Source organism: Microtus ochrogaster, chromosome 21, assembly GCF_000317375.1.
Source record: "Microtus ochrogaster isolate Prairie Vole_2 chromosome 21, MicOch1.0, whole genome shotgun sequence".
Taxonomy (NCBI): domain Eukaryota; kingdom Metazoa; phylum Chordata; class Mammalia; order Rodentia; family Cricetidae; genus Microtus; species Microtus ochrogaster.
Window position 1 is genome coordinate 23020449 of NC_022022.1, and position 22446 is coordinate 23042894.

General features: G+C 42.8%; 1 protein-coding gene across 21 annotated transcripts in view; it reads right to left on the reverse strand.

Annotated features, from left to right (window-relative positions):
• Positions 1–22446, reverse strand: part of Ank2 (ankyrin 2) — a 530016-nt gene that overhangs the window by 264278 nt on the left and 243292 nt on the right. For 8 of the 21 annotated variants that reach the window (XM_026783989.1, XM_026783988.1, XM_026783987.1 and 5 more), the window contains exon 1: positions 12821–12994. The exons of 2 other annotated variants lie outside the window; for them this stretch is intronic. In XM_026783989.1, coding sequence (XP_026639790.1) covers positions 12821–12904 — 84 coding nt within the window. In that variant the 5' untranslated portion in view covers positions 12905–12994. Of the gene's footprint in view, positions 1–12820; positions 13008–22446 lie in introns of those variants that run through there. 11 more of the 21 variants (XM_026783999.1, XM_026783998.1, XM_026783995.1 and 8 more) reach the window with 4 other exon arrangements.

The following is a 22446-nucleotide window of genomic DNA, read 5'->3' on the forward strand; positions in this document are numbered from 1 at the left end:
TCAAATTTGCAGAGACAAAAGGCAAACTATTCATCCAATTATTAAATGTCATAGCCATACCGCCTTGTAATTATTACTGGACAGAAAACAAATGAGTGTTTACTGGATAACTGCTGGTGAACAGATGTGTGGGATCACTCTCACACTCAGTGAACACCCAGTGCATCAAGAGTGTTAGCCATAGCCGCTTCAGTATTAATTATCCTTGGGATGTAACTGTTTCTATCAAAAAATCTCCCAGCTGCCTAGCATGTGCAAGAACCTCTGCTCAATCTACAGTACAAACTCTCTCTCTCTCTCCTCCCTCCCTCCCTCCCTCTCTCTCTCTCTCTCTCTCTCTCTCTCTCTCTCTCTCTCTCTCATACAAACACACACACTTCTAAAAGGGCCAGTTTAATCATGTTTCTTTACTTTATGGAATTATTCACAACTGGTATCCAATTTACAAAGTATGTGATATCCACCTAAACATGGTTCTATGTGTTATCAAAAACACCTTCTGAGAGTATGCTGTAGAAGAACAGTAATTAGACATACAGCAATAGGCAAAGCTGGACAGTCAGAAAAGACACAGACCATAAGAAGAGCTGAGCACGCAGCACAGCTGGCAAAATGCTTGTCCAGCACACTCGAAGCCCTGGGTTCAATCCCCTCACCACAAAAACCTACCTGGGTAGCACACAGCCAGAGTCCCTGCACTGGAGAGGTGGATTGTCTAGACTGCATAGTGAGCCTCGGGCCATCAAGGGCTGTAGTGATACCTTGTCTCATAAAACAGAAACAGAGTGATCTTAAAGCTGTGACTTGGAGGAACCTATGAAGGGGAGGAAGTTCACTATTTTGTGTGATGGCCCATGATTTGGTACTTCCTAATCTGAGCAAGGTGTTCTGTGAAGACACACACAACCTGTCACTTGTCACTGTGGTCAGGAAATGCCCTGAAAAGTCAAGTGTGGAAACCACTTCAGGTCACCAAGGCCTCTGACCCACTCAGGAACATTCAGAGTACTGGTTCCTCTGTAGGCCAGAACACAGAATGGATGAATGCCCCACGTAATAAACCTGTCAGTTCCACTGACTTCTTAACAGCTGGGAAGGGGCTCCTGGTGTGTAATGAAATTACAGAGCACATGATGGATTGCTGACCTTTCGATTTAGGACAAGCATCAAGAACTCATTAACAAATTCACCCTTATACTGGCCAAGCTACGTGAAGAGAGTCAGGCATTTGTCAAAGGCAGTTGAAGCACAGATGAAAATACAAAAGCATAAAGCTTCTTCATTCTCCAGTGTTCCACTTCAGAGAGTGGGAACTCACATCTGACTTCAAAATTCTGAAAGCTTCATGGTTGCAGTCAACAAGTACATGAAGACTATTTTCCCAATTGGGTTTATACTTCTGCTTTGACTAGTATTTGAAAGAGGGGTTTAAAAATTAGCTTTTTTTTTTTATTGAGAAAAGGAAAAAAAAAGTTTCCCCCTCCTCCCAGCCTCCCATTTCCCTCCCCCTCCTCCCACCCTTCTCCCCCTCCCCCCACTCCTCTCCCCCTCCCTCTCCAGTCCCTGCCCTGTGGAAAGTCCAAGGTCCTCCCCCCTCCGTCCATGTCTAGGAAGGTGAACATCCAAACTGGCTAGGCTCCCACAAAGCCAGAACATGAAGTAGGATCAAAACCCAGTGCCATTGTCCTTGGCTTCTCATCATCCCTCATTGTTCGCCATGTTCAGAGAGTCCGGTTTTATCCCATGCTTTTTCAGTCATAGTCCAGCTGGCCTTGGTGAGCTCCAATTAGCTTTTTAAACTCACTGGCCAACCAGAATAAATATATGTCTTATTTACTTTCCTATTGCTGTGACAAAACACCATGGCCATGCACTTTATAAAAGAGAGAGATTATTCAGGCTTAGGGTTCCAGGTGGGAAAACAGGGCAGCAGGCCAGCATGGTGGCCTTGAACTGAAATCTCAGAATCTAGGGCTCATGCCTCAGACAGTAAACAGAAAGCAGACAGAGTACGCTGAAAACAGTGCATGACATTTGACCTCAGAGCCCACACCGTGACATACTTCCTCCAGCACGGTCATACCCCCTAAACCTAATCCCACAGTATTACCAACTGGGGACCAATTATGCAGATGTCGAGAACATCAGGGATGCCTAGTTTATTCAAAGCTCCATCACATGTCAATGAGATGAGTTTCCAATATAAAGAAAGCCCCTTCTGTGACACTTTATTTCAGTTGTATGGCACATTGTAGTGTTCACATGGAGCGTAGGGTGGGAGAGACCAGATCGTCAGTTTGACCAGGAGTCAAACCACAGCTCATCATTTAGTACTTTGATGGGTTCAGTCAGGGAAGATGTTTTAACTCTGTCTCCTCACTTTACATAGGAGGATGATGGCTATAATGCTATGTAAGGATAATGGTGTGTGTATGCGTGCATCCTAGAACCAAGAAGGCTGAATAAGGGAGGAGGGTTGCAGTTTGAGACCTGTCTGGACCAAAGAGCTAGACTCTTTCTCAACCAGAGAAAACACACAACCCTCCTTCCTAAAGAAATATGGTAGAGATAAGAAATATATGAAGATAATACAAGGCCAAATTAGATATTGAACTCAGCATATATATCAATGTATATTATCTTTTGTTATCATAAAATAGTACTCCAATAATTATTATCATTAAATGTCTCAGTCCATTGAGCAAAACATAATTTATTCAAGTATAAAGTAATGTAGGCCCTCCATCTTTCTTTAATTACATTACTCTTCCTATATACCTTCCAAAAATACCAGAGTTCTTTCTTATATTTAGAAAATGAGGGATTGTGGAATAATCTCAACAATAAAGAAGAGTCACAGAGAATTGTTTTAAAAATGTTTGTTTTGATGCTGAAGTTAGGTATGTCTATGCTTAGCATAGGGGTTTCCTCACTTTGACCAGCGGCTCTCTGCAGTTGACAGGCAGGCATGGTGAGTGGCACCTGTAACCACAACACTGGGTTCAAGGCCAGCCTGTTCCACAAGGTGAGTTCTATGCCAACCTGGTCTACTCAGTAAGACCCTGTCCCAAGCAACAACAACAATGGAATTATATTGGAATCAGGGTAGAAAGAATCATGTTACACTTTGGAAAGCTGAACAGTTGAAATCCAAACCCAACTCATCCCAAAACTTCATAATGCGGATTTATTCTGAGTCTCGGGATAGTTACGTCTTATTGATTTGCATTTTATTAATAATACTCAAATGCAGTTTTCAGAGCAGCCTTAGAAACTGTAAAAACAAACTGACATTAAGAGTGTCTGCCCTCACTGCTCTCAGCCCAGCAGCTCCTCAAGTCTCAGTCTCTGTAACTGGATGACAACAAAGTATGGCAGCGAGAACCCACAGGCGTGCTCCCTGCCCCAGTGTGGAAACCCCTTCTGGGCACAACAGAGCTGATTCTCTTTCAAACACATTCCTTTACATGTGTTTATGAAGTGTGTGTGTGTGTGTGTGTGTGTGTGTGTGTGTGTGTGTGTGGTCAAAGAACAACTTCTGGAGGTCATGTGGATTCTAGGGTCAAATTCAAGACAACCTGCTTGGCGACAAGTTCCTTCACCTCGCGAGCCATCTTGCTGAGGCAAGGCTTATAGGCTCTGTATATAATCACTTTTAGACAACTTTCCTATACATATGACAATATATGGTATACAGAAAATAATTAAATTTACTATACTTCATTGCAGTAAGAAATGCATAAACCAAATTTATATGCATACCTCATCTTTAGGATCTAACTGATTTAAGAGAATATACAATATTTACTATGTCAATGTGTGTGTGTGTGTGTGTGTGTGTGTGTGTGTGTGTGTGTGTGTGTGTGTTTAAGGGCTTCCTCAACTAGATAGCAAGTTTCAGGAGAGTCTGGGCTAAAAAGTCAACAACAAAAACAAAAAATAGAATTGATAAATGTTTGATGAGTCAAACATTTGAACAAGAAAATGATGTTTGATGAAACAAACATCTGGACATTATATAATATACACATATATCAAAACATCACATGGCATGTATCACTAATATGTATAATTTTGTTTCATGTATCCATGAAAATTGATTTAATAAAAATACTTGGAACACTGCCATCTAAACAGACTCAAACTGCCACATGGAAATACTGATCAAAAATGAAGAAAAAAAATGAACGATAACTTAAAGGATTACACTATTGCCCACAGCACTGGTCAAAGCATTCCAGGATGATGCTCAAATTGTTTTGGATTTCTTCAGACTCTCGATACCAACACAGGCCCTAGCAGTTGGCTCTGGTTCTGTATTTTGACTTCTAAAATATCTCTCTCTCTCTCTCTCTCTCTCTCTCTCTCTCTCTCTCTCTCTCTCTTTCTCTCTCTCTCTCTTTCTCTCTTTAATCTTGAGTGTTTTCTGAAGAAGGGGTGGATACATGCTCTTGTTTAGAGGAGTAGAATAGAAAGAAAAAAGTGGCCAGAGGTACAAAGATTAGACAAAGATTGTCTGCCTTCCACCGAAGGTAAACAAAGAAAAATGCAAAATTTGGAGGCCAGATCAAGAACTACAAAAGAGGGAAGAAAGCCGGGCGGTGGTGGCGCACGCCTTTAATCCCAGCACTCGGGAGGCAGAGGCAGGCGGATCTCTGTGAGTTCGAGACCAGCCTGGTCTACAAGAGCTGATCCAGGACAGGCTCCAAAACCACAGAGAAACCCTGTCTCGAAAAACCAAAAAACAAAAAAAAAGAGGGAAGAGTCATTTGTTTCTCACTCAAAGATCAGCAAATCCAACATGAAACTCAAGAAGAACTCGACCATATACCACAAAGCCACACTGTAACCAATAGTGTTTAAGTAATGCATTAGGATAGCATATGCAAACGGTAGACAAAGTCTTATAATCCTGGATTACCATGTCCCTTTTACTAAGCATCAATACTAGCCTGGTTATTCAGAAGATTCATTAGCTGGAATTTACTACTAAGTGCATGAGTAGTTTAAACATATAAATATATAAAAATAGATTTGTATAAACAAATATATACAAAACGTATAAACATGCACAAACTAATCGGAAAATGAGTGACAGGTATTTTAGGAGAGGGGCACAGAGCAAGTTTCCCAAGCAAACTGGATTCTGCATTGGAAGCCTGAGCTGACCCAGAGTTCACAGCACACAGAGAAGCCATGTGGGAGTGTACTCACCCGTGTTACAATTCACCCACCCAATTTCTATATCTCTGTATTGTAATTAACATTTCTCTTCATAGCTCCCTAACTCCTAAAGTGGCCTGGGAATTGTGTGGCTAAAATGTGTCTGCATATCCAAGTTCTTCAAACCCAAGTATTTGTCAAAATCCAGCATTCAGCACTATTACTCTTCCATTGGGATCACTCTTTTAAGAAATGCCCACTGACCTGTTATTCTGCAGGGCTCTCGAGAGTTTGTTACTCACAAAGCACAACCAAATGCTTGTGTATACTGTCAGTCACAATACTTGTGACATTACATTTCATGACAGTAATAATATTTCTCTGGATTAGTCATTATTTTATTTTTGGATGGTAATATCCAGTCAGATTGCAGATTTCACCAAAGTATCTAATCAGTGACTTTCAGTTAGGTCCATAGCGCCAGTGAGTTACGCCCAGCAAATCAATGTCAAATTATTGTATAGAGAGGGCTTTCTTACACGTGAGGGAGAAGCACCTACATTAGACCAGTTAGGACAGACTGATTCTTGGAATTCTTGCTCATTACGCAAATGTTAGAAATCAAGGTCTTCGTCTTAATGACTACAAACACAAATTAATATGTAGAAGAAAGTAAGGGTGTGTGAGCTCAAAGAAAAACAGGAATAAAAAAGAAACAGATTTAAAGGGCCGGGTTTGCTAGCACAAGCCTGTAACTCCAGTGCTTGCGAGACAGATTTCTGGGTAGAAAATTTAATCCAGTCAAAGCTATGTAGTGAGACACTATTTAAAAAAATAAATCAACAAACAAACAAAAACAGCCAGATCTGGGCTGTAGATTACTGGCAAAAAAAAAAAAAACTTGGCTCACATACACAATCCTGAGTTTGAACCCCAGTATTGAAACCAAAAAAAAAAAAAAAATTAGTATTTCATCCCTCAGACATGTGTGTGTGTGTGTGTGTGTTCCTCTGTGTGTGTATGTCTTAGACTGAGTCTTACTATATTGTATAGTCCCAAATTGTCTGAAAATTGCTATGTAGGCCAATCTGGCCTCTAGTTTAGAGCAGCCTCCAGGCCTCTGCCTCCATCCCAAGTGCTGCTGTTACAGGCATGCCCCCACCATGCCCAGCCCTAGATTGCAGAAGATATTAAATAGATCATATTTTACCGTCTCACTCTGGTTTAAAAAGATTGACCTTCCTTCAAGGGATAGGAAGTACAAGTGGAACTCAGATAAAAAGAATAGTATTTACTTGTCTCAATTACACAAAAGATTTTCTTCGATAAAAATACCTTATTTGGTGGCAATGCTACTTTGTCTTATCAAGTAAAAGAAAATTCAAATCGAAACTTTATTTGCTGTCAGGAATTCTTCCAGTGTCCACTGAGACAAAAATAAGCAATGGCTTTGTTTCTGTTCCCAACAGAAATTAGAAAAGAACACCTGCAGGAAGGCAAACGAGCTGAAAGTGTTTTCATAATTCTGCATGCTCTGCACCGGACACAAGACAAAGACATGCAGATTAAAAACGTGAAGCCTCTTTCAAAGCGCAATCACGTGACTCCGTAGGGCGTTCATAAAGAAGGTAAGAGACCCTTAACACTTCAGAAGAGAGTGGGTGCGAAGGAATGAGTAATAGAACAAACACCGAGAGTGCCATGTGCACAGAGTTCCTCAGAAGAGCCCGAGACCTAGAGTCAGGAAGGTAGCGCTACCCTTATAGGCTAGCATAAGCCGGCGTGCTTAATTCACGCAAAGGTACCCACTTATTTATCTGTGCTGTTCTCCCTGTTTTACGTGCATATTCCACGTCAAGCATGTTATCTGTCTAGGCCACTTCCTAGGAAAATAAATAAGATTTGTGAGAACAAATGTCAATCCTAGGATTCAGACATAAAGAGAGGGAAAAACTGCTTTCTGCTTCCTTGTGTCTGAATCTAGACAAAGAACAAAGGTTGACTGTGAGAACCATGGAATAGCAATATGGCAAATGTAACCAGAGATTCTTCTTTTCTTCATTCTCTAAATGTTAACTAACTGATTTTACTTTATTCTGACTGTCTTGACACAGTTGGCCTTCATTGCTATAGTAGCCAAGGTTGGCCTTGAACTATATGAATCCTCAGTGTCTATGACAGATATGTATCACCATGCCCAGGTTAAGAGTTCTTCTTATGAAGACAAAGCATAGTCCCCATATACAACTCTAAAGTAATGACTAAACTTGACTGAGAGAAGAGATAGGAGCCTGGTAAATATCCCTAAACATTCTGATAATAGCAGGTTTGAAGATGGTCCAAAGAACAGAATTCTAGCAGTGCCCAGGTAGTCCTGGTAATGTAGTGAGCAAAAAAAAAAAAAATAATAAAATAAAAATTTTCAACACCTACTGCTTTTATCAGGATAGTATAGTATATATTATTACCATAATATGAAATTGTCATTGCAAAGTGTCATAAAGATGAGTAGACAAAAGAAAAAGACACAGAAAACCTACAGAGGACAAGTAAGAAAGAATTTTTCCAGTACTAAAATTTCATCACCCCGACAGATGGTCATTTTAAATACCTTCAGTGACAGAGAATTGCTGTCTTCGGGCAACATAGACCATTTTGTCCTATAAATTGATGCTCTGTGAAAGGTCAAATTCTAAGTTACTTGGGAAATAAGTAATGGAGATATTACTCAGTACAAGGTATGCATGAAAGCCTCTCTATGTTTGACTGAACTAGGAAGACCCCATTTTTAATTTAAAACCAATTTGAGCTCATGAGCAGGTGAACATTCAAATGTTGGACTTGCTATCTGATCCATCAAACCATGCTCTGTGTGGCTGCTGTAAAGATAAGATCTTTAGCATGTTCCTCATTCTGATTTCTGTGCCATAATACTTCAGTCACACATCTGGTGACATCTGCCATCTCTCTAGTTAGCCAGTGGCAAGTCCATAGAAATAAAAATGCCAGTGTCTGGCTGGTGACCTGAGTTCCATCCCCAAATCCACAGAATGAAAGGGAAGAACTGACTCCCACAAGGTCCTCTGACTTCCACACATCCCCTGTGGCACGTGTGCCTCTATCCCAATACAGAAAATAAACAAATGTTAAAAATTATTCAAAACGCATACATAATAAAAAATACAATATGTATTAATATTCCAACAACCTGCATCACAGGACCTTAAATGAATATAAGGCATCCTACATAGCTCTTTTGTCCCACTACCCTGTTAAAAACAACCACACTTCCATTTTATTTTTACCTGTATATGGGTATCTTATCACATGACAAAAGTAGTGATGAAGCCACTTATTTGTTTACTTGTCTTGGAACAACTTACCAAATCTAGAGGTCTTAAGGGACTGTCCCATGTAACTGATGCTTGGCCATTTCCATTTTCACTCATATAAATTATCTAAGGCTCCTTCAGCCTCTTCTGGGGCCAAGTCACTGCCGTCTTATTGGTATCAAGTTGGAAAACATGTTGAGCCGAATGACAACATGCTTCTAGGTTGTTTTAATATAATCAGACAAGATACTACATGGAATAAGAAGTTTCTGTGGAGTCACCGCGGATTTAGAGTAGGCTCAAAACTTCCCTATTTTCATTTCCATACTTCTTAATGATCATTTTTGACCCAGAATCTAGCCCAGAATAGGCAAAGCCATTTATCTTTCTTCCCGTATTACCCCGAACATCAACCTCAGTTCTTCACCTGGTTAACACTGAGTTTGTGTGAAACAATTGTGTCTTAAGGAAACTGTTCTTTGAAACATTAGTAGCATTACTAACCACAGCTTATTTTACTCGGACCTAAATAGCAGGCAAGGATAAGCAGATCTGTCTCTCAGCAAAAGTAGCTTAGTGTTGAAGCTTGAGAGAGAAAACAGGAGCCACTAACTTCCAGCAGCTGGCCTTGGTGTCCTATGGAACAAGGACAATTCCAGGAGCACCAACATCTCTCAAGATCACTCTGTGTCCAGCGTGGAGCGAGACAGAAGCAGCACCTCCCCCTTATCATATCCAAACACAGACAAAGCACAGACACAGCCCAAGCCACAAAATACCAAACACTTTAGATAAATGAGAGCTATGTCTTTCTCAATCAGGGCTCTAATAACACTGAATTGTACCTGCTTTCTGATGGTACACCATCCAGAGAAAGAATTGCTACTGCCTGGAAACCCCTTTCTACTGTAAATACTGTCTGTCATCAGGACCAATCCATATCTTATGATTTCCTGGGCACCTCTCACTGCAATGGTCCACTGCCCCTGTGTTGTGTTTCTTCCTGCTCACTGCAGTAGGTCAAACACACACAGGTCAACCGCAAGTGAATTCCTAGTGGTCATGGAGTGTAGAAGACAAACAAGCTCAATTACTGAAGCTAAACAAGAAAGTCCCTGAAGAATTTTCTGTCCTTAAGGTACTGCCCAAAATTCTGCTATAAACAAACACTTTATTGAGCCTATTTTCTAACAGGCTGTTAGGGTCAAAGACCCTCTGGTTCTTTCCCTCAGAACCACTTTTCATGATGTATAAAGATGAGGTCATGGCCCATCTGCCCTTCCTTTACTGGAGCAGAGGACCATTTATAAGAAACATAATGAGCAGATGGGTCTCTACCTAGGCCAAGGCAAGCTGGTGGCCAATCATCCTGGAGATTCAGAATTCCACACCAGATCACAGTGAACCTCTAACAGAAAACAACAACAACATAAACAAAAATCCACTGCTAGACAGGCGGGCTTGGCATGGCCTTCACTTCAGCACTTGTTTTTCTCTGCTTGTATGTCATTCCCAGATGCTTATGCTTTGATTAGTATTTCCTAACCAAAGAACATTGGATGGTCTAGTTTTCACACAGGAAAGATTTAGCAGCAGCAATCCAGTGGTAGAGAGCTTACCTAGAACACATGCCCCAAAGGCTAGTACCACAGGAAGAAAGCTAGGATGGGAAGACGGGGCTGGTTCAGTCAATAAAGTGCGGCCCTGCAAACATAAGGACCTGAATTCAATCCCCACATCAAAATGCCACAGAGTTTTTCAATTGTGTGTGTGTGTGTGTGCCCTGGGGGGTGGGGCAAGAGACAGGAGTAGCCCTTGGGATTACTGGTCAGTCACATCATGAAGAAGCATCAGGCCAATGAGAGATCTTCTAAAAGAAGTAGATAGCCATCCTAAGACCACCACAGGCTCTTCTCTGGAGGCTATATGTGCACACACGTGCCTACACACACATCCATGAACACACACCAAGTAAGTACAAAAGAGAAAGAAGAGGGGAAGTGAGAAAGGAAGGAGGGAAGAAGGGAGGAAGGGAGACATTTAAGTTACCTGCTCTGCAAAATAATAGGAGACAATAATCAGCTCCATCACACACTCATAGACCTCTCAATGATTTAAAAACAAAAATGTATTTTTAAATATAACTTCAAATTAGAGCAAATAACTTTCAGTATTTAAAAGACTGCTGGCCTTTCATCTCTAATATTCTGTCATTTCACTTCTTTTAAAAGCACAACAGACTTCCTTCCCTTCTTGAAAGGCTTACTACAATGAACACCCATTAAGAAAACAATAACAACACACAATTCTGTCAACTACACCCTACGTGGTGTCCAAATAGTCTTGCATCTGTTATTTTAAATCCTCCCAAGATACTCAGGCATGTGTACAATTACCCTGTTTTCACAGATGAGTGCTGATGTATGTCCCAAATACCAAGGGAGGCACGGAGGGTCACACCTCCTTTCATCAGACTTGACATACGGAGGGCGTGTGGGCAACCTCCTCTGCCATGTGATAATGTTTCTAACAGCGATTCTTAGATGAAATGGCTTTCAACACTCAATAATTCAGTGTTCAAGTGCATGCATATACAAACACACATGTATGTACACACACGTATATATTTAAAACTTGCTACTGATTGCTATATTTTAGCTATAAAAAGAATAAGCTCCTAAAATCAACCGAGGAAAAAAAATGAAATCTAAAAGACTATTATACTTGTTACACAGAGGGTCTAGTGTCTCACTGTCCTGTAATACTTTGAGATGGCTTCTGCCCTGTGGATTTACTATCATCTACGAGAGCTTAAAATTTCCTCGAGACACATTTCCCACCCCCTTAGCAATCCTGAGGATACTGTTTACAACGCAGCACAGGGGCTCCAGAGAAGAACTAGGAGAATCTTGAAAAGATAGTGAGGATTACAGCAGATCCACACCCCACCCCCCAATCAGCTAATCCTCTATGAAAACACCATGCGGTGAAGGGGGATCCAGAACTCTCAGGGACTGACGGGTTCTGTGCTCACATCTCCCTGAATTACTTACTTGCCTCCTATCAAACATCACTGTCTTCATGCTATTATTAAGAACTGTCATGTGTGGGCACGCGTGTTTCTAAGGCATTACATGACCACATGACACCATCTGACAAATACACCACTCTCTGGTTTGTTGTGTCTTTTAAATATCACAGATTTCCAATTATTTAGACTTTTATTGGGAGACGTTTATTATACCACAGAGCTGTAGTTTTGAGACAACAAACACCATACAAATCCAACAGTGGTGAAATAAGAAATAGTCATTTGTTCACAACTATGATTTTTTTGTCATCTGCTCTTTCAAACTCCAAAGACATCAAAGCTGCAGAAATCATCTCTGGAAGAATCAGATAAAATACCCCGCCCATATTTTTGCTCCAGGACACGAAAGGATCTTAGAATTGATCTGGGAAGCCTATGTTTCAGAGGTGGGGCTCAAGAGCTCTGGAAGGCATTACTCCAGGAGTCGCGGGCCATAAAGAGGTGCTGGCTTCGGGTGGGGCTGCCTAGTTTGCATTCCCTCCACCACACACACATTGCTGTCATTTCCCTGAAATCCAAGGATGTGGGATTGTATCAGAGTAAGAAATCCTACAAACTGCTTTGTGTGCCCAACCCCTCCCCCAAGCCCATAATATCTTTAGCTGTTTATCTTAATCTTTGAAAGAGCCGTCACGCTAATCTCAGAGTAAACTGTAAAAGGTCTAAGAAAGCAAAGAAATAGCATGCTGAGGAATCTGATTACCACTCTTTTCTGCATAGGAAGAACACACCAAGGGTGGGACCAAAAAGGCATCCCCTGTCTAGCCATCTCCAAGATTGTCGCCGGGCAAACACAGCTGGCTAAAAAAAATCGACCTTCTGCTTCCAAAGCCACCTTGCTAAGCATTCTGATTCGGAAACTCAGTTATTCAAAGAAAAAATAATAATAAACGACTTGTAGCCAGTGAACACCCAAAGCATACACAGGCGATGGCAAGCCTCAGTAACGCACCGAACACACCTTATCTGAGCTCACTTCACCGTGCTCCAGGCACGGGTTCATACCGCACCTTAGGCTTCGTTCCGAATCCCCAGAAAGCAGGCACTTGCACCTGCCTCTTCCCAGACCAAGGCTTGGCACTCTCACTGTCTATAGCTAGTTACTTCTAAGCCCCCACGGCTCCCCCAGCCTTGCAGTGGCATGTACACACAAACACACGAGCGCGCGCGTACACACACACACACACACACACACACACATTTATATACAGACGTTCTGGAGCCTCCAATGCACCTTCTTGGGTCTTTTTCTTCTCTGACTATAGCCGTTGAACTTCTCGCCACTGTCGCTTTTCTGAGCTGCATCTTCGTTCATCATTTTCAGCAGTTTGGGAAGAAAATAGCTGTGCCATCCACCCCGGCCGCGGGAACAGACCACTGGCGAGCATGCACTTGCAAGAGGCAGGCAGAAGCGGGAGGAGGGGTGGGGAAGGGGCGCGCGCTAGGAGGGCGAGGACGGTGACGTTGCCATGGCAGCAGCTGCCACAACTGTTTATCTGACTGCATTGTTAAATCGGATTCAACCAATTACCATCAGGGGACAGACTACAATAAAGAACGCTGTGGGGAAAAAAAAAGAATGCCTGGGACAGAAGCAATTTGGGGAACCCTGCTGCTTGCCTTTGGACACACCCATTACAGGTTCGGTGCCTGCCACGCATAAAACCTGCACTTCATTTTCTTCCTCCAGGTACTTCAGTGGGACAGACACAATGCATACAGAGGAAATGATGACACTTGAATGTCTGAACCCAAAGGGGTGCATTGCACGTCCTGATGAGCAAATGGAGGTTATTCATATCCCAAAGTAATTATAAGAAAGTTACATTTTTACCACGCTATTCTCTTGGTTCAAGGCTATAACCTTAAGTAAACACTTAAGGACGGCTTCTGTCATAAAGCTTGCTAACAACTTCAACAGCCATCAGCAACCTGACCACTCCCTCCTGGGCCTCCTGGCAGGGCAAGCTCTGAAGGCACCTGTAACACAGGAGCCCCACCCACTGACCACTTGACACAGGAGGATAGCGGGAGGGGGGATGGGGGAAGATTGTTGATTTTCTCAGAACCTTCCTTAGCAGCAGTTAGCCAAGGTCTGTTAAATATATAAGATTGTCATGGAGGTAAAACATTTCATGCCTGTTATAGAGATTTTCTGAGCACAGTTCCATTGGCTGATGCATAAAACATAAGCTCTAATCTCACGGACCTTTTCATCTGATTTTCCACAGTCTTGGCTTGCTTATGTAACAAGAATCCTAATTCCATCTATTGGATCAAGGTGGCTATATTTCTATATTTAATGTTAAACTGTGGGTGCAAGCAGAGCCAGATATATTTTTGCACAGGCACACATGTTAAATACTCATCCTTATTCCTAGAAAACTCCAAGTATAACATGCACGATAGTTAAGTGTAAAAACAGTGAGGATGAAACCAGGGAGATAATGTATGTGCGTGTGCTGGGATGGCTGAAAGCGTCTCTGGGTTCTCATTAGGAAGCCCATTACCACGGCAAACGTGGTGTTTTCAACTCAGACATGTCTTTCTTAAACACGGTTCCGACATGACAATGCAGCCGCCTGCCAAGAAACACCTCAACAAAAAAAAATCACACTCTTTTCTCAGTGTTCTTTCTCTCTGCCTCCTGTCCCAAGATGCTTCCACATGCCACACACAGTTAGCCACACCTTGGTGCCTTCGCTCCCTCCCTTGCTTTTGTACCATCTAATCCATCCCACAAACAGCATGCCACAGTGACACCAGGGTCCCACAGACAGGGCAAAGACTCCGAGAGTCCTTTGTTCTTTGTCTACGAGAAGTTTCCAGAAGTCGCTTCCACTGACTGGTATCAGAGTCCACACCAAAATGTCCATGATGTCCCCTCTCTCATCCTTCCTTATCCCCCCTCCCCACTTCCCTAGGGGAATTCATTTCCTTTTCTTGGGAGCAACTTCAGCTTCGAAACCTGAATTATGACTCAATAAATATGCACTGAATGTCTTCCACATGGCAAAAACTAAGAACCAGGGAGACTATATCTGATCCCTAGGGACACAGGAGTAAAACAAAATAGAAAGCATGCTTGTCACTAGATGGCTTATACTATAATAGGGAAATTAGTCAAGAAACAAAAATATTAGCTGTAAATGCTATGTGGGAAAAGTAGAGCAAAGGGTGATGAGAGACAGATGCTGTTTAATAAAAGGTGCCTGGGCAGGTTCCCCAGAAACCTGAATGAAGTGAGGGATTAAGCCAAACTCTCTGAATGAAAAATATTACAGTCAAGGAGAATGGCCATTGAAAGGCCCTCAGGGAAAAAAAAAAGACAATGTCTATAGTAGCTAGATCTACCAGAGACACATAACGAACAGTCTTCATTTACAGATTCAGCTTTTCAATCAGTAGAGTTGGTAGATAAATCAGAATACCCATTGCTCATTTCTATATAAACCAGAAACCAACAAACTACATATTATAGCAGTTTATGAACTGATAACTTGTGAGAACGTTTGGCCAACCTCTTGTAACAGTGCCTTCCATATAGGCAGTGAAGAACTTTAAATACCCAGGTTCATTCAGTCCTCTCCCTCAGAAAATCAGCCAAAAATGCCAGGGTGTTTGTCCTACTTCTTTTCCGGTGTTAGATGATTCATAAATAATACAAATGTACACCTCACAGTTCCAGGACTAGGAAATCCAAGCTCATGGCACAGTGTGCTTGGCTCTGGAGAGGGCCCAGCAGTTCCTTCCAAGACAGTACCTAAATGCTTTTTGCTGTGGATACCTGATGGAAGGGACAGAAGGGCAAAGGAGAAGGCCCAGCTAGTATCCTTTTGAAAGTTCCCTAATCCCATCCACAGCTCTGTCTTTGTGATCCAGTCACCTCCTGAAGACTTTCCTCCCCCAAGACCATTTTAATGGGGATGATGTTTCAGCATGAATTTGGGAGAAAGCACAAAAATTCAATGCATAACAGTTTTGTTATAGAAATAGAAAGTAGAAATAGAAAATCTTACACATGCTTGTTTTTCAGAGAGAAAAAAATGGCACTAATGCAATGCCAGCTCCTGACAGAGGTAAACACCTACATTAACCTACAATAAATATTTCACCCAGAAGACACTGTCCAAATGTCTTAGGGAGTAGTTGTTCCTTCACCTTCTGAGGTTTTCAATCCGTGCCTCTCATCCAGAAACCCTTTCATTTCCACCCTAATAATGTGTAGTGGGCATGTTGTCCAAATGGACTCTAAACTCCTTGAAGGCAGGGGGGTTTTTTGTTTTGTTTGTTTGTTTGTTTGTTTTGTTTTTGTTTTTCAAGACAGGATTTCTCTGTAGCTTTGGAGCCTGTCCTGGAACTAGCTCTTGTAGACCAGGCTGGCCTGGAATTCACAGAGATCTGCCTGCCTCTACCTCTGGAGTGCTGGAATTAAAGGCGTGCGCCACCACCGCCCAGCTAAGGCAGGGTTTTATATGTACTTTGACATTCCATGTGAACCTGATACAGTGTGCAGTATCTGGTAGAGGCCAAGGAACTAATTCTAAACACAATAAAGAAATACACTCAATAATGATCCAGACATGGCGGTGCATGGACATCGTCCCAGTGGATGGAAGGCTGAAGGAGAAGGATTGATCCAATTTCAAGGCCAGCCTGGGCTGCACAGAAAGACGTGCCTAGAAGAAAGAAGAAGGAGTATGGGGTACAGTCCTGTAATCACAGCAGTTGGGAGGCGGAGGCAGAAGGATCAGGAATTAAAGGACAACTTTTATCATTTGGGAAGGACATTTTCAATATTTACCATGAGTTTCAGTTTATGACAGGGTATATGTTCTCAAATCTTAGATTTCCCTTTTCTTTTATGCTCTTCTTGTTATCTGGAAGGTGTAAAATTTTTTTTCAAATAAGATTTTTTAAGAATATTTGAAAATTGGAACTGATGGATTCAGAATAGCAGTGATAATAACACCTATAACACAGTCATAATTCATAAACTCCTTGTTTTCTTTAGGGATGGAACCCCACGAGCACTGGGCTCTCTATTCTCCCTTTACTGCACCCAAGCATCCACAGCCATGCACATAATAAGCACTTAGTCATTTTTAACGAGGCTCTCATAATCACAAAGGGAGAAGACTCATTTTAATTCCAATATGGATAAGAAAACCAGGGCACAGGCAGTTTGACTGATTTGCCCAAGGTAACAAAGTTAATTCAACCTAGAGATTACATTTCTCTGGTCGAAACCCAATATTCCTTTTCTAAATCATGATGACTTTCAATGAAAAGCAGTCACTTTATACAATAAAGTAAGATAGGCAAAGACTAAGATGGAAAATGCCAGAAGCAGACACCAGTCACATGTCAGCAACCCACAGAGAGAAAGCGTGAGTTCTTGATTGGTTTTATACCACGTACTTTAAAGGCATGGAGATTTATAGATGCTTCTATTAATTTTAGTACACCTGCTCTATTTTATTAAACCATTAGAGCTAATAGTATTTTACAAATCTAACTCAGACTTTTTTTTTCTTAATCATAAGACTATCTGGGTGGAGTAAAGTCCTTTGGAGAATAAGCATGGAGACAGATCACCTTCCAAAGTTCATTTGTAAGTCAGGACTGTCTGACGTTGCAAATGCATTTTCAGACACAACGCCTAAAAGGTTCACTTCTAGGAAGTTCTCAAAATGCTTTGCCCCTGGGACTGAAACCTTAACAACTTGGCAGACATCGGACAGGAGTTCCCCAGTCCATTTTCCACCTGGAGGAGCTATACAGGTACACCACTGCTACGAATGAATCAATGTCAATCAATATCTTCATCTGCGTAAATGTGGCTGCATCTGGAAACTGGGTCTTTACGGAGCCAGTCACTCTTAGAGGAGGCTGTGATGGTTTGGAGGAAGTCCTAATCTGCAATGGGTATACTCTGTGAAAAGAGAGGACTGTGTGGAGATGCATGGTGAGGAGATGTGTGAGGACAGGGGAAGAAACTGGAGGTAGGCAGAGGAATACCAAGAAGTGCCAGACACCACCAGATCTCAGGAGGAGGCGGAGAGGCATCCTTTAGAGTTTCAGAAAGAACGTGACCTGACTGCTGCCCCACCCCCCACCCCTCTTCCACTCCCTGCAAGGTCTTATGCAGCTTAGAATGGCCTCAAATTCGATTTGTAACAAAGAATTACCTTGAATTACCTGCTGAATCCTCTTGCCTCTACCCGTCAGTGCTAGGATCAGAGCATGGCTCACCACACGCAGTTTTATGCTGTGCTGGGAGGGGGTGGGGGGTCAAACTCAGGGTTTTGTGCATGCACTAGGCAAGCACTCTAGCAACTAAGCTGCATCCTTAACCCCCACCCCTCTCAGGGCACTGCTTAACTTTGGACTTCAGATCTCATAACTGTGAGGACAGGAGTTATAATGTCCTACTCTTCTGCGTCATACATGGATGCTTTGCTACGAAGTGACAGCAGCCATAGTCCCCCATCTCAGTGTGGCTGGTTCCAGTGGTGAGACTTGGTTCTACCCTGTATGATATGAGTAGACTTGCATGTCACCTTCATGGCTTGCTAGTCCAGCCCACCCATAATGATGCTCTACCCTTGTTACACGCATGCTGACTGAAGGAGAAGGAAGATCTCACCCATGAGGTAGAAGAGCCACGGACTGCAAAAGGCTCAGGCAGTTCTCTATTAGTGTGTGGAGCCAATTCTCATTCTTCTACTGATATCATGGGGCACGGAAAACTATGTCTCCCGTGTCTTTAGTCATGGAAATTGTGATAGTGCTTTCACAGCTGCTAGTCCGGGGTAGCCGACCGAAGCTGCTCACTTCAGAATGTTACACAAACGACACTCTCAGTACATCAAAGTTTTGAGCTGTGAGAAATGGGTTTTATTTCCTGGACGAAAGGCACTGGCCTGATTAGAAAGTGAGGAATTAAAGCAGGGGCAGTAGAGTCACAGGGAGAAATGGCGCTTATAAATGGTGTGAGGAAGAGGTGGTCATAGGTTTATGGCATCATGTTAACAGATCAACTCCTGTCCATTCTCCTTTTCCTCCTGGCCCTCTTCCTGCAGACATTCTTTGAGTTCTTTTTGGCTGCTGGAAAGCACTGGGCAGATCACTGCTGACTCTCCCTTGACCTACAGAGAATGGAAACTTAGGACATGCAATGGTTTATCTTGATTGTCAGTTGGATGTGTGTGCGTGAGAGAGAGAGAGAGAGAGAGAGAGAGAGAGAGAGAGAGAGAGAGAGAGAGAGAGAGAGAGAGAGAGAATATAAGTGTGTATACAGTGTCTCCATGTGAGAATTCTGAGATGGCCATATATGAGTATGCAAAGACCAGAGAAATTTGTTAACTCAGTCTCTCTCTCTCTCTCTCTCTCTCTCTCTCTCTCTCTCTCTCTCTCTCCCCCCCCCTCCCCACCTCTCTCTGCCATATTGTCTTTACAAGGGGCCTCTCCCTGAACTGGAGGCTCATCACTTAGATCAGGCTGGCTGACCAGTGAGCTCTCAGGATTACCCCCTCAGCACTGAGGTGACAGAGGCACACAGTCCTTTACGCCCGGGGTGCTGGGGATTTGATCTCAGGTCCTCACTCCTGTAGAGCAACCACTCCTAATCACTGACCCATCACCCCAGGCCCTTGACAGGGTTTAGAATTAATTAACCTAGGAGACCAACATCTGGGCCTGTCTATGAAGGTGTGTCTAGAGCACCTTAAAGGAGGTAGAAAGACACATCCGGAATGTGAGCGGCGCCACCTGTTGTCTGGAATCCTGAACTAGGTAAAAAGGAGACCACGGGATAAACACAGACAGACTCCTAACTGGTAAACGTGAGCCTCACAACCCTGCTGCCCCTGCTACAGCAGTCCTCAGCGCAGCATCCTCCCCCTCCCTGTCGTGATGGACAGCTTCCTCAACCTCGGAGCCCCAATGACCCTTTCTTTCCTTCAGTTGCTTCTCCCAGGCATTTTCCCACCAGAAAATCCACTAATTTTACCTGTCTTGTATTAAATAAAGCATGCCCTTTTTGAGGCACTCTTGGGGTTTCTTGGTTCTATGTTTGTTTAATCTTTTTTTCCCAGAGGGAGAAACATAGCAAAATTCACACCAACAAAGGCCCTGGTGTTTGTAGTGCTTCCATCTCCCAGGGCTGCCCACCTCCAGAGCTCTGTCCTGAATTTGCCTGCTGTTCTTACTCCACTTACTGTTGTGCTGCGTTCCTCTTTGAGAGATGATCTGAAGACTCTGGATAGCATTACATCTACTCAGGAGCGAACACCAGGCTCGTGAACCAGGCAGGGAAGCTCCCATGTTTCACTGGCTGTTTGGAGCTTCATTATCGCCACCAATGGGAAGCAGTTCCTCTCTCTCTCCTTCGAGCCTTTCCCACCTCTCACTGTGTCTGACCCTTACACCACTCACTTATAATTTAATTCAAGGATATGTTAACGCTGAGATCCACACATTGGGACCTTGGCGTGAATTAAGCCACTCCTCCCCCCCCAAAAAAAAATGCCTGTTCTAAATGCGAGAGTCATCAGGGAACTGTGGGTGGCTCTCTTTGTAAGGTGTAGAAGCACAGAGCAGGACACACAACCCAGACTAGTAAAACGGGGGAAAGCTGGAAGGAAGGAAGCTCCCTGTAAATGGAGAATATCCACATTGGAAGTTTTGACAAATCTATGTGAAGAACAACGTTCGAGATGGAAGTTGGGAAAAGTGACCTCCTCAGACATACAATGTGGGTGTGTGCCCTCTGATGGCTGCATCCTAGGCCTTAAGACATCACCATGTGTGACTCTGTAGGAACTGGCACTGTCGTGTGTGGTTCTCTGTCCCATCTCCCCTGGCCCATGCGGTTATTTCTGTGCCTCCATGTTGGTAATGCTTCAACCCTGGAATCCTAAGTGACGTGGGCACCACTTTCCAAAGAGTCTTCCTTACAGGCAGCTGCTGGGTAAGAGCTGACAGAATAGTGGGGAGAGCTGTGTTTGAGTCTATAACAGACAGAGTCCTGGGAGACATGATGGTGATGGAGTGGACGGACCTGTTCATTAGTCTGTCACCATTAAAGGTGTTACAGTCACAGTTCAGAAAGAAGTGAGAAGGAAGAGGGACGGGCAAGAGGAGCTTTCTGGGGGACATCTTTGAAATCCATTTCATTTAGGAAAGGTGAGAACATGACTCAGAAACATTTGCTACTCCCTAGATGCCAAAACCGGTCAGAAGGAGAAAAACCAAGCCCAGCATTCATGCTACAGCCTGAGGCGCCTGACTGTGGGAATCTTCTTATGGACACATGTTGAAAGGCCTGAGTCAAACTGTATCTGTGGCTATTTGAAATCAAGGAACCCTTAATTCTTACTTGAATGAGTAAAGTGAATGGCCACTCCCCTTAGACAGTCAAAGGAGCACAATCAATCATTGCTACAGATACACTTACAACAGAGTGTGTCCTGTCCTGATGAGAGCAGGCTCAGGAACCGGTTCACAGAGTGGATGCTGTTGTTTTCTTGACAATCTCACAAAGAAACTGAGGCTGCCCTTGAACTTTAGATCTTCCTAGCACAGTATATTCCTGGCACAGTACTGGGATGCCAGGCTGGAGTCACCAAACCCAGAAGGATGGATTTTGAAGCAGTATTACAGCAATAAGAAGTTTGTTTTTATGTTATTCCAGTCAGGCAAATGATTTACCAAACAGGTATTTGACTTCAAATTTTATCTTTTTGACCTAAAAATAAAGGCTTTGGAGCCCATCCTGTATAATCTGAGCCTTCTACCTTACCCCCAAATCCACAGTTACTGAAATCAGTATGAGGCTCCTTTTATGTAAATATTAGCCACAATATTTTAGATCAAATGTAGACTTTCACAGAATATCAGAATGTGGGTGAGCTCTCGGTGTGCGTTTTCCTGGCTAGGTCAGTTTTTTAGGACGTACTGTTACCTGCTTGCTCCACTGTATCTCCGGTCTCTGGTGATATGAGTTCTTGAAAATAGATGTTCTAATTGGGTTTCCCTGTAGGTGCAAAGGAGTGGGACGCTGAGGCAGATTGTGTCCTTGACAGACATTGTCCCAGAGTGACTTGACTATCCCTGTAAAGATTTGTAATCTCAAACGAGTTTCACTATGTGACGAAATCTTTTTCCTCTAACCTATAAAGAGAGTAACTGTGTCCATTGATGAAAACCCAGCATACAAACAATCCATAGCCTCCACATTTAATCCCTATATCAACATACATCATACTTTAAAAGATACATGAGAACATGACATCCAAAGGAATGTAGACCCTCAGACCCAAGCTAGAATTCACAAGTTAGGCTATCTATTCAAGGTTACACATTACAAGCTTTCTCATTCTGAATCCAGTGCCCACATCTTCCAGTAGGTGTCATGTTTGCTAAAACGACCTTTGGGATTCTTCAACCGCAGCAAACATACAAACCCTTAAGTTGCTTAGATGTGTCAGGGTGAAAAGAGAAGCTATATAAATCACTAAGCCCCAGGCAGAAATGTTCGGTATTACTCTCAAGTATAAGCTATTATTTTAAACTTTAGAAACATAGAGTAGAGGCTGGGGCTGTAGCTCAGCTGGAAGAGTGCTTGCCTAGCATACACAGAGCCCTGAGTTTGATCCTGAGTGGTTCCTTCCTGTAATCCCAGCCCTGCCAAGGCTGAGATGGAAGAATCAGATATTCAAGGTCATGTTCAGGTACATAGTTCTAGACTAGCCTGGGCTTAAAGAGTCTCTTTCTCAAAGAGATAGATAGATAGATAGATAGATAGATAGATAGATAGATAGATAGATAGATAGATAGATAGATAGATAGATAGAT